We start from the raw sequence: 12,413 nt of genomic DNA on the forward strand, positions 1-12,413 counted from the left end.
GTATCGCTTCTTAATTAGGTCATCTTTGCCACTTCTTTACACTTATGTACTTAACCAGTGAACCTTGTACTATGAAACGGACACTTGCCCCAGCCTTGTCATTAAGCCGCGAATTTTGGAAAATCAACCGCTTTGGTGCGAATCGCCATAACTCCCTTATTTATGGGGCTATAGAAAAGTTTTTGGTATCAATCGACGGAAAAATGAAGGGGCTACATTTTTCAATTAGCGACCGGTCTCGAAAACCGACTCTAAAGGGTAAAAAAAATTAATAAATTCGCAAAAAACGACTCTGAAAAAAACACCTATTTTTGAGTTCCCAACCTTGTAACCCACTCATTTTTTTTTTTATTTCAAAAGCCTTATTTAACAAATGATTTAGCCCTGCCAATGTGCTTTCCAATGTGGTGCATAACATTTCCCTACTCCAAGCAGTTTCGTCGCTAGAGCTCGAAACGTAGGGGAGATCGAGGGGTGATGATTCGGCCACTTTTTAGAATAAATATTTTTAGAAAAAAAAGTTTAAGTAGTGTAATTGTGTTGATCTCAAAATGTTCCGTCATCATTTGGCTCTTTAGGCTGCTAATATGACACTCATAGCTATTTCCAGTTTTCAAGTGTAAGTGATGAAACACAAGTTTTTAAGTCGTCCGAACCATCCCCACCCGTGGTGACGGTTCGGCCAGGGGGGTGGGACGGTACGGACACTGATAGTACTCGCCATGATATTAATATAACTTAAGTTTGATTGGCTAATAAACAAGATTATATCTACTACAAAACATCTGTATAAGGACAAAAGTATCCTTTCAATATTTATAGGGGAAAAATAAAAGGAAAACTACAAGAAATAGCTCAAAAATTTTGGTATTAGGTCTTCCTTCTTTTCTCACAAGCATAATATCTGAATATAAATCAACCAAATTAACCTTTTTATAACCGTTGCAACACCTATAATGTTTAAATTTATATAAAGTTAATAAAAATCATGAAAAAATCAACTGTCCGAATCATCAAGACTATAAAAAACAAATGTGTGGTCACACTCCTTTTCCAGCACGAGGCTTCACGGGTGATTGTGTTATACGGCAACACCTTCGCCGGGCATCGCTGCGTCACCAAAATAATTTACATTTTGGTAATTGCCATGTTTTTGAAGTGAGAGCTTACGATACACCCTTCAAATATTACATACGAGATGCAAAAAAAACATAAACTCGGACTTGCATCAAAAAGAACAGCTTTGAGGGCGTGGTTGTCCCTTTGAGGGCCAAGGCAACAAAGTTTTGCACATTCACACAAAATCTCGCGGCACTCACTCCCATACACTTTACAACAAGTGCTATGGCCGGACCATCCCACTGTCCGAATCATCACCGCTCTCCCCTAAACCCTGTCGAGAGGGATTTTGACGAACTCCAGGCACTTTGTCGTTTTTTGTCTAGTGTGGCTTTGCTATTGCCTCTAGAAGGCTGTAATTTGGCATGTAGCCCCTCTTGGCAATGTAGTTTGACCAACTCGAAGGATTTTTTGATAGCTCGATTCCAAGTTCGTCGTCGAGCCATCACAAAATAGCCTGTTTTTCGGCCCTTTAAATTTGCCGCGAAAACACTCCCATAATAAAACACTCCCATGTATAGACTGCCACGGAATTTAATTGAATTGAAATATAGTAAAATGGGGTAAGAAAAGTGCAAAACCTGACTTTTTTTTCACAATAGTTTTTCTTATATATCCATCATGACTTCTCTGATACATCTATCTCTACAACATGAAAAGCACCTGAGTGAATATATAAATTAGCAAAGAAAATTTGATCATTAGGGGTGTGCAAAGTAACAATGATAAATTCAACACCTTGACGAGAACCCTTTCCCTAAAAGTGACAGAAACACTCATAATATAAGAACAAAACACTACCATGATAGAAAAAAATTCCCTTAATAAAAAACCGCTCTCCCATGATATAAAAACAACAACTCCCATGAATATACTGACAATAAAAAACATCATATTCAAAGAAAGTAATAGCAAACACTTCACAGTTTTCTCTTCAAACTAGTATTTATATTTCATGGCAAATTTTTCCAAAGGCCACAAATTAAGATTACTCAGGTTGTGGCATGAGACAGACAGGAAGTTTGAGCTTTGACTGGAAAGACACACAAGGAAATTAAGCATGGCTCCCTATTTTTCCTAACAGTGACAGTACTACTATATAAAAGTGCTGATTTCCTGGGTAATGTCCTTGGCACTAACATCAATGCCTTAAACTTTACCCATCAAGCCTCCATGGCATGTGTGGCAGTCACAGGCTGGCATCAACGAGTTTATTATATAATACATCAGTAACCAGTCCATTTGTGTTTCCTTGCTAGGAAGTATTGTCAAGAAGTGTACACAATTCAAATAACAAATTCTTCAAATAATTAGTGCTTAATTATAGCCTTAATATAAATACTTGCCTTTAGTCATACCCTGAATTTGTTTATGTATTGTAATACGGGTAGCAAGCTATGGCATTGCGCTAAACATCTGCTGCTGGTCTCCTGGTGTTCTCTCACAAATTTTGCTCGTAATATGAAATCCAAAACACTGCTCAGGAAATTCAAGGGAAGATTGTAATAACAAATAGCTGTAACATAATGTTTATTGGGTAATGTACAAAATCTATTTATTTTCATTGTCTACTATGTCAGTCAATCAATCAGTGAAAGCAGGCTGTGGGGCAGTTGCCCAACCCACCACTGCTGACTCATCAGTGTCCCAAGCATGCTGCATTCTTTCAATAATGGTCTTTACTTTTTTACTATCCTCACCATCAACAAACACAGCATTTTCTTTGATTTTCTTTACAAGAGAATAAGACCTGTTTAAAGAATCAAGCAATATATTCACATCAGAAATTTCTCCATTTCGTGACACAGTCTCTCTACGCCGTTTGGATGCACTGAATTCTTCGTGATGATCATGATGATTACTGGTCGTTTGTTGGCTTTCAAGCTTCATCATTTGATCAATCAAAATGGCATCATTTTTCTGTTGTGATGTACAGTCCTTCTTCATTTTATCACCCTGGTACTCCAGTAGTGAAAGAAGTGGTTGTTCAGTGGAGTGAGGAGTTTGCTGAAGGTAAAGGGTAACCTGTTCTCGCACTTCTCCTCCACACCCCTCCAGGCACATGGGCAAAACCTGAGAAAAATATGATTCTATAAAACATATTTTATTGGCAACCATGAATGTAATGCTAATTCAAATAATTTCAACAGTAAAAGGAAGTTTCAACATGTTTAATAAATGATAATGAATGACATAATTAAAAAAAAACTGTGGAACATATACCTCCTCATGGGCAGTATGTTTACCAATTGCAACAAAAGCATCAATTGCATACTGATGGACAAGGGGATTCAAATCCTTCATCATATCCGATATCACATCTGTGGGAGGAACATATACTCATTATTATTATTATTATTATCATTATTATTATTGTTATCATTACTGTACCACTAGGGAAAAGTATCCTGTTTGGCTACTGTTGGTTTCTTCCCTTCATCTGCCATGAGGGTGCTAGAGTTGATATTGTCAGAATCTCCAACACAAATTAGGTGCTACAGCAGCAATATATTTCTCTGTCAGACTAATGACATAGTTTAGTGGTTGTTAGCTTTTTGTGCATTAATTTATTTCTCTGTGCACACTCCAATGCACATATTGACGATAAAGCACAGCATATGCGAAGAAAGTAATAGCAAACACTTCACACTTTTCTCTTTAGACTACTTATATTTCAGTGTTGAAAAAATTACCTGACATGACACTTAGAGTGGCATGAAGGTGAGAGGACTGAGGGAGAGGGCAGCATCCCAGGGCAGTCATGAAGTCACATATACTGATCCTCACTGTAACAGATCCTTGAAGGCAGCAAGTTTTCACAGAAAACAAGATCTGTAGAAATGAAATTTCTTTTGAATATCTATAATTACTTCCAAACTCTTATTCTATTACAATAAAATCAATGATTTTCTTAAATTATAGTAAAAAAAAAAAAAAAAAAATATATATATATATATATATATATATATATATATATATATATATATATATATATATATATATATATATATATATATATATATATATATATATATATATATATATATATATATATATATATATATATATATATATAATATATATATATATATATGAAAAAAAAAAAAAAAATTGTTGATGAAAAGTAATGCCTTCTCCTCTATTATTAGTAAGATTATGTTATGTAGAAATTCTAGTTTGTGTGACCACCCTGGTTTGTCTCCTGAAACAAAATACATTTTCTGACTCTTGATGTGCAATGCTTCTTTAAAGTTTAAAGTGAAAGAAAAAAATGAAAATAAAATCTCGACATTATGGTTTTTGCCATGCCATGCCATACTGAATTCAAGCCTCAAGGTCCAGACTTATAACAACTACTGTATAACTACTGTATATTTTAGTTGGATACTAGAACACAGATGGAATACAAAGACATGCTGTACACTTTAAGGTTGTTATTTAAAAAACAAAAGTTGTTTGCCATATATAGATCTCCCACTGTCATGTGTTACTGAAATGGGGTTAAAAAGTCACTATGGTGCACAAATTTGAAGAGCATACCTGAAGTAACTGCAAACTCGACAGATAGCTCAGGAATGATGGTGATACTTTCAAGAGACCACAAATCAGCTTTTCCACAAGAGAGCATTTGATGTAATTAAATGGTATCCTGCAAGAAAGAATTTTTAATCATCTAATCCTTCAATATATTCAATAAATACTGACATAATTCTCTTGGGGCCAAAAAACTGATGCATTTTGTCTACAGCATAAAATTTGATGTGAATGGAGTGGAGAGCAACAAGATCTAGCACAGACACTCCCTGGCTCCACTACCATTCTGACTGGTGTTCTGGGTAAATAATGTTGAGCACGGGGGGAAAGGGGACTCAGTCACTATTATCAACCTTTCATATAGGAGACCCATTCTTTTGTGTCATCATGATATACAATGAAATATATTCTCATGGATAAGATTTGATATAATTGCTATAACATACAATAAACATGCTACAAGAAAACTGCATTTCAACCTTGTCCACAGCAGAACAAAAGGTGTAGTGAGTCTTGCTAACAAAGACTCTTCTGCACTGACGTTTCTTGAAATTCCTCCTAGTTGCATTTCTGTCTCTTGTAGGCTCTCCATCTGAAATACATATTTGATCTTGATTTAACTTATATGAAGATTACAGTCATTAGAGAGTGGGGTGCAAAACTGGTCTTGGAAACAGTGATATGAATATTGATTAGCAACTTTTCTAATACGAGGTGCCTCTTTGGTCTAGTGGGTGACATGCCTAACAATGAATCTGAGGGCCTGGGTTCAAAACCCAGCCAAAGCAGTAAATTATTCATCCTCCCTTTTAGGGTGATTGATAAATGTGTACCTGGGGAAACCTGGGGGAGGTAAACTGTAGCAACCCGAATGTCACACTGGCCTTGTGTCCCTGGGTTCTTCCCACCACAGGCTCAAGGGCCAATGCGACAGAGATGAGCACTGTGGCCACGCACAGCTACAGAGTATGCTCCTAACTTTGCCTTTACCTTACATTTTGTAAGTTTAAAAAGAGTTAAAAAAAAGAGAGGTTTTATTGTACTTACAAAATTCATTACATCTTCACTATTAGCAGATTTCGAAGTAATTTTATTCATATGCTGCATGAGACCTTCCACAGAGTTCTGAGGCTCTGGCATTTCTTCAGACTTACTGAGTATTATCCTGAGCCATGTTCCACCACCTTTTTCTGTCAAAAATCATAATCAACAGCATGTGTTAATTTAACATATATGATGGTGACAACATGAATATCATAACAGTAAATAAATGGTATGATATATGATTTGAGATTTAATTGTATAATTGTAAAGAGACTGGTATATTGTATTTGTGAAACATATCAACATGAATAATATGGAGTTTGATAAATTATGATAAGATGAAATGCATCATTAACCTCTTTGCTTTGCTGCTCGCAGCTCTGACATGATGACATCCTTATGGCTGGGAGAAAGTTTTCCCATAAGCCTTGATAGGAGGGCAGCCACCACTAGGTGTTGGTTAGAGGCCGGGGTGTTTTGGGTCTGACTCAAAATCTCCAGAAGAAAGACACAATGTGTTTTGCACAGTTCACTTGTTCCATACCTTGAAGAAAGACAGTTTTAAATAGAAATGTAACAACAAATATATATACCACAATCAAAATACATGAGCACTGTATGCATTAATTTTGATATGAACATTGATACAAAAAATTACCTTGCAATAAAACACCAGACATCGGCAGCTAAAAGTGAAGACCATGTTTGTCCAGTGAGAAGCCAGTGCACCAGGTCTCTCTCCAACAACTCAAACTGCTGCGAGTCAAAGGCAGCTACTGCAGCGCAGACCCGCATCACTGTGTGTTCATACAGTGTTACAGCAGTCAGGGGCTTTCCTCCAAACATGACCCCATCCATCATACATGGAAAGGATAAACTTGCATGGCCTGTAAATTATGAACTGATTGTTAAAATGATACTGATACTGTTGTTCACCTAAGGCAGGATAGAGATCTAGATATAAAGAAAAAAGAAAAAAAAGAGGATGGAATATTATAAAGTAAAAAGGGGTCACCTTATTATTCCACTATTCCAATATTGTTGCTCCAGATCTAAATATCAATTATAATTATAACATCATTGCTGACATAACAAAATGTTGGAGGTCAAACTGAAGCTTTGAGAGGAAAATGCTATAATTAAGTAACAATCATTGTAAAATTATCATAAAATATTATCAATATGGAATATCAAAAATAAAATGACAACTAAATGCTAAATGTGTTGACTGACCTTTATCTGTGGCCTGAAAAATTTTGGAGACAATGGAGTTCATATGATGAGTGATGCTGCTTCTGAGAGGAAAAAGAATTGCTATCAAGAGCTGAATGTGACAGCCCCAGTCATTCACAACGCTTGTTTCCTCATTCGTTGATTCTCGAACTTCCTGTTAAAAACAAACAAACAAATATTGGATGAAACAGTGCTCTTCTGACATCTCTACAAATACTATACATAAATGACTGGTATATAAAAGACTATGAAAAATCAAAGCATGTAATTATGAGAAAACATATTACACCTATGGGATGCCAATCAATCTGTTTAGGATTGCATCTGACCCACAGTTCAGGTGTCAACTGTATCAAATAAAAATGTACTCACACTTGTAGCATTTGAGGAACTTTGTAAGGTAGCATACATCTAATACAGAATATGAGTTTATTTGTGATTTTTAGGTTGGTGTAGCATTGCATTCAAGTGTCAAAAAATTCAGGTAAATTGTGACCAATGATCTTTATCAAACATTTTTCGAAACAACAAAGTATGACACAGTCTTAGGGTGAGTCAGGCAATGTACCCCTCAGTGTATGCTATCGGTGATTGACTAATGGATGTGAACTGCGGTAAAAATCCAAGCAATGGAGAAAGTTCCTTTGATGTGAACAGAGTGAATAATGGGAGTAAAAAGGCATGGCTGACAAGGGTGAGGAAGAAATGGGTTCTGCAGTGGCAGAGGAAATCAAATGCAACATGTTGAGGAGGTTTGGCCATCTAATAAAAATGGCAGATGACATTAAGAATGTGCTTAAGTGGGATCCATGGTGCTGGTGTGGGAAGGCAGTCTCTTGTATGGTGGAACAGAGTTTAGAATATTTTGGTAAGGGAGAGAAGTGGAGAGATCTGGAGGGGTAGAGGACTGAACCATGTTAGAAGAAAATCTGGTGCTGAAAAAAAATCAAAGAAAATACATCCATATGGCAAATATGACAGCTTAATCATACATATTTAGCATACCTCAATAAAATCTTCGTCATCCCTGAGATGCATCAAAAGTGGTTCAATACCAACAGCCACTTGATGCTCAAGATCTGTCTTTACATCATCTGGATGGTCACACATTACTGCATTCTTGGGAGAAAATCTGTAATGGCAAAATAAATGGAATCAATCCCTAATCAATACACACATTCTAAAAGAGGTATAATTTTGAGATAATATGATGATTGATAGGTTTTTCTATCTTGTTTTTTTAAATGGATTCTTAAATATATAAGCTGGTACCAGCGCTCTGACACTAACAATAATAGTGGAAAACAAAACAAAAGTAGCTACATAGTTTAGAAAATAATGATGGTAATATTTTGGTGAAAAATTTGTTCAAATCTGCTCATTTAGAAAGTTAGAATTAATTGTGATCATTCCTATTACTTATTCACTTCACATTTTATGAAGTTGCATTTCAAGGATTGTTTTCCTAAGTACTAATTACACACAAAATGTAAGCAAGCACTGTACATGAAAGTCTTTACAAACGATTGCTTACTATTACACCTCAATAACAATATTTTAAGGATTACCTGAACAAGAGCAGAATTAACAAGACCAGAGTAGCATGGCAACCCATCAAATAACCATGGAACTTCTCACATAATGCTATAACAACCTTCAGGCAAAAGCTGGTCATTTTAATAATCCGTTGGACAATTTTCTTGTCTTTCTCCTCCTGAAATAAACAAAATATCAAAACAATATCTGGAATGCAAAAAATATTTTCCATAGAGTATTAATACATATCATCTAATGAGGATAAATGATATGTGGAGCCTTCTGGGAAATATAAGATAGAAATAGACTCAAAGCATTGGAATTGAGCTATTCGGGATAATGGTAGTAATATATATGTACCCAGGTCCCTGAGATGGGAGGCAGACACACTAGCATTGAGCAGAAGAAACCCCCTAAGGCTGTCTCACGGAGCTTGATTCTGGATCTCAGGTCATTACAGTGTATTATGCAGTGTGATTTTACTACATGCTTCCTACCATGCTCAAGCAGCTAATACCTCTGTAGTTCATAAATTCATTCATTACTCTTACAGAACAAAATTGTCATTGTTTAATTCTAATGTTAAGATACTTTACCAATAACTCACTCATTTTGTCATAGTACAAACAATCATTTGAAGCTGATAATGATGTAGTATGATATAAAATGAAGAAGGTATTATGTAATATAGTGTAGATAAAACAAGGAATAAGGCTTCTTGAGGAATTATTTAAGCCATCTTTATGAGGGATACATGTCACAGATTCCTGAGTCGCAGTGAATTACCTTAAAATGAAAAAAAATCATCTAGAAATTTACAGAGCAGTTGTATGTAAATATAAAACCAACTAATCTCACCACTGCAATATCTTTCACTGGTAATGATGCCAAGGTCTGCAGCCCATCTTTGATTTCATTCACTAATGCTGTCATGGGAGGAGAGAGGTCTAGCCGGGTAACAAGTGCCCCATGGTACTGATGGATGAGGCCAGTGTATGCACGCCACACTGTCACACTTCCTCGAACTTCTGAAAGCTGTGAGAGGCACACAGCTGTTGTGCACAGTTTATCACAAACTGTGTGCATCAAAATTATATTAATATCTTATTTTTTTCATGTGAGAATGAAAACCTAATAATACAAAATAAAACTCTAAGCATATATTCAAAACTCTGCTGTCTGAGGAATCTGTGAGTTCTTGAAGCAGATAGGTTATAAAATCATGTTTTCAATACATATTATCATTTTCAAATTCCAACTGTCTATGGGGATGCATTTCAAGTTTACCTTCGGTAAGGATTCTTAAGTCATCCTCTTGTAGAGAATCAAAGGTAAGTTTAAATACTAGACTTGCAAAATTTGTTGCCACTTCAGCTGAGAGACGGAAGAGGCTTGACAGAGAGTCTTTTACTTGATATAGTTGGTCAGTGTAAATAATCTCACTGAAAGAGAGAAAAAAATTGTAAGCAGGCACATGAAAAGTATACCTATGTGATGCAAATGGTTCAATAATGGATATAAATTATTTTTTAATACAATTATGTGATCATTCAATTTATTAGGTAGAGCATAAGTTCCTTAATTTTAAAGTTATTATCATGAATACCCAAAATGCACTTCAAGAATCAAAGACTTACCTTTGTTTGCAATGAGTAAGTGAAGAGGTAACTATATGCAGAAACACTCTGGGAGCACTCCCCAAATCTTCAACAGCAATCTTTTCAGCTTGCTGTAAAAACTTCATTGCCAGTCCACAGCATTCTGACACAGTACAGCATTGCTGAAGAAAAAATCTTATTGTACAACTCACAAGGAGAATGAAGAAATGTGTGACTGATTACCTAATTTCTATCATCCTCTGAAAAGTTATGAGTTAATCAAGAACAGGGCAGAGAAGATAAATAACTTGAATCTGAGGTCAAATAATAATCCTGAAAAATCTTAAGTTATAGGAACCAGAGGACAGAAACTGTAAGATGAAAAATATCATGAACCAACACAACTGAATATGAATATATGCTCATGTTTCTCACCTGTAGAAGGTCAGCAACATGACTCATGGCAGTGGCATCCTTCATGGTACAACCTTCTAAAAATGTATCGTAGGAAAGCTTGAGAAAAGAAAAAGCTACATCAAACAAGCAAAGAGAAGTCTTGTCAACTTGAAGATGAGGTAAGATCAATCCAAATGCCATTCTTGCAGCTTGTACTCCTTCCTTGGGAGGAGGATCAGATCTTAAATAGGAGTGCTTTCAGTTAAGGGATAACACCAACTGCATTTTAGAAACTGAATAACATAATATTATGTCACAACTAACCTGTAATTTTCTAATTAAACAATAGCAACAATAATTAATAATAAGTATAATAATGATGATAATAATAACAAATAATGATACAAACAATAATGGCAGTAACAATCTCAGTTATACTAAGAGTATTACAATGTTAAAAAAGGATATGGTGACAGCATCTAGCACACTGGAAACTTTTCCAGTTGATCTTATGTCCCCCAACTGAATGGTCTCGGTCAGTAGGTGGATGATACTTTGCTCTTCTTCTTGTGCTTCTTCATGCTCCATGGTTCTGAAATATATCTAAATAACTACAATAGGCATTTATGATTTCACATTGTAGTCAAACTGTTTCCCTTTGAAGACATATTACCAACGAACTCAACACCATACATCGATGGATCGCCATGACTGTGAGGCGTGGGCGCTACGGTAGACAGGACACTAAGCATAATGGAAAAGATTGGTACTATTGACGCGCCTTTCTTTCGTTTCTTCCTTGACCAACTGCTCTTCTTTTGTCATATATCTATCCTACTAACCTTCAAACCTCCCGGAAAGCAATAGGAAAAAGTGTAGAGATCAAAACATCTGAGGAATACCCTCTCTCCTTTCCTTTGAAGGTAAACAAACACCCGCGCTTGAGGCTTGATCTTGATGTCACAGGTGACTTAAAATTTCTCCTTTCTGGCACCGTTGCCGTACTCGTACTCAGAGCATAGTGTTGACCGGTTTCTGACGCGTAACTATTGCCAAGAAACATCAGAAATTAACTATTTTAACGATAACTACAAATTAATCTCGTTATTGGGGCCCAGGAGACAGTTTTTGGGTCGGAAATGGATAAATATTACCGTAGAGGATGAGTACGACAATTTGGCACCGTTGCTTTCTAGCAGCAAGAAAGAAAAAAGAAAAACATACAAAAGTTCAGAGCAGACAGTATCTTAAGTATATATATATATATATATATATATATATATATATATATATATATATATATTTTTTTTTTTTTTTTTACGTCGTTGCCTATTGCACCGGTAGGCTTCTTCCCGGTGGATCCTGATGGTCGGCCCAGCCCGTTCTGGCGCAGGCGAGTGTTTATAGTGACGCCATCTTGCATTGGCTCATGCTGCCCTCCCGGAGCTCATCTTTAATCCTAGAATCTAGAGTCCGGATTGATAGGTGGTCTTCTGAACAACATGTGGTTAGTTTTAAGCCACTCGGCGGCGGCTGAAAAATCCCAGCTTGGTGGCACAGGTTGGGGATTGAATTCACGTCCTCCTGAACGCGGGGCCGTCACGCTATCCATTCAGCCACCGCCTCCCCCCACAAAATGGACACAATGCTATTCTCTACATCTTGTACGCCACATCCAAGAACTCTTTCACTGCTTTAGTCACTCGTTCATTCGTGACTCCACTCAGCCCCAGCGCCATCCACTCTCTTCCAGTCCTCTCAACAGACACATCCACTTCACGTCCCATTTCAGGCAAAAACCGCTTGCATCATTTTCGTTCTCGCTCTATTCTTCTCACATACTTCCTCCTTGAAAGAACTGGGTATCTCTCTACCAGCCGTCTGGGGGGTTGCGCGGCATGCACCGCCTTCCTCCATTGGGGTATATCCCCAACGAAATACCCCCCCCCCCCA

At 36.6% G+C, this 12,413-nt stretch overlaps 1 protein-coding gene across 7 annotated transcripts; it reads right to left on the reverse strand.

The window, feature by feature from the left end:
• Nucleotides 1–2,636: 2,636 nt before the first annotated feature.
• Nucleotides 2,637–11,444, reverse strand: LOC127002282 (uncharacterized protein C1orf112 homolog). Of its 7 annotated transcripts, none has more exons than XM_050868097.1 (17): nt 11,303–11,444; nt 10,929–11,052; nt 10,500–10,712; nt 10,104–10,246; nt 9,754–9,908; nt 9,325–9,542; nt 8,499–8,644; nt 7,936–8,062; nt 6,931–7,084; nt 6,356–6,584; nt 6,054–6,241; nt 5,701–5,843; nt 5,133–5,245; nt 4,660–4,768; nt 3,813–3,951; nt 3,343–3,440; nt 2,637–3,192 (listed from the first exon to the last, which is right to left on the reverse strand). In XM_050868097.1, the coding sequence occupies exons 2-17, from the start codon at nt 11,046–11,048 to the stop codon at nt 2,704–2,706; spliced, it is 2,784 nt and encodes a 927-aa protein (XP_050724054.1). In that variant the 5' UTR covers nt 11,049–11,052; nt 11,303–11,444; the 3' UTR covers nt 2,637–2,703. The 7 variants fall into 7 exon arrangements, with proteins under 7 accessions (XP_050724054.1, XP_050724069.1, XP_050724062.1 ...); XM_050868112.1 differs by having other exon boundaries at nt 10,500–10,682; nt 10,911–11,052; XM_050868105.1 differs by lacking the exon at nt 11,303–11,444 and adding an exon at nt 11,134–11,150.
• Between the last annotated feature and the right edge of the window lie 969 nt (nt 11,445–12,413).

Source organism: Eriocheir sinensis, chromosome 2 (assembly GCF_024679095.1).
Source record: "Eriocheir sinensis breed Jianghai 21 chromosome 2, ASM2467909v1, whole genome shotgun sequence".
In the NCBI taxonomy this organism is placed as follows: Eukaryota; Metazoa; Arthropoda; class Malacostraca; order Decapoda; family Varunidae; genus Eriocheir; species Eriocheir sinensis.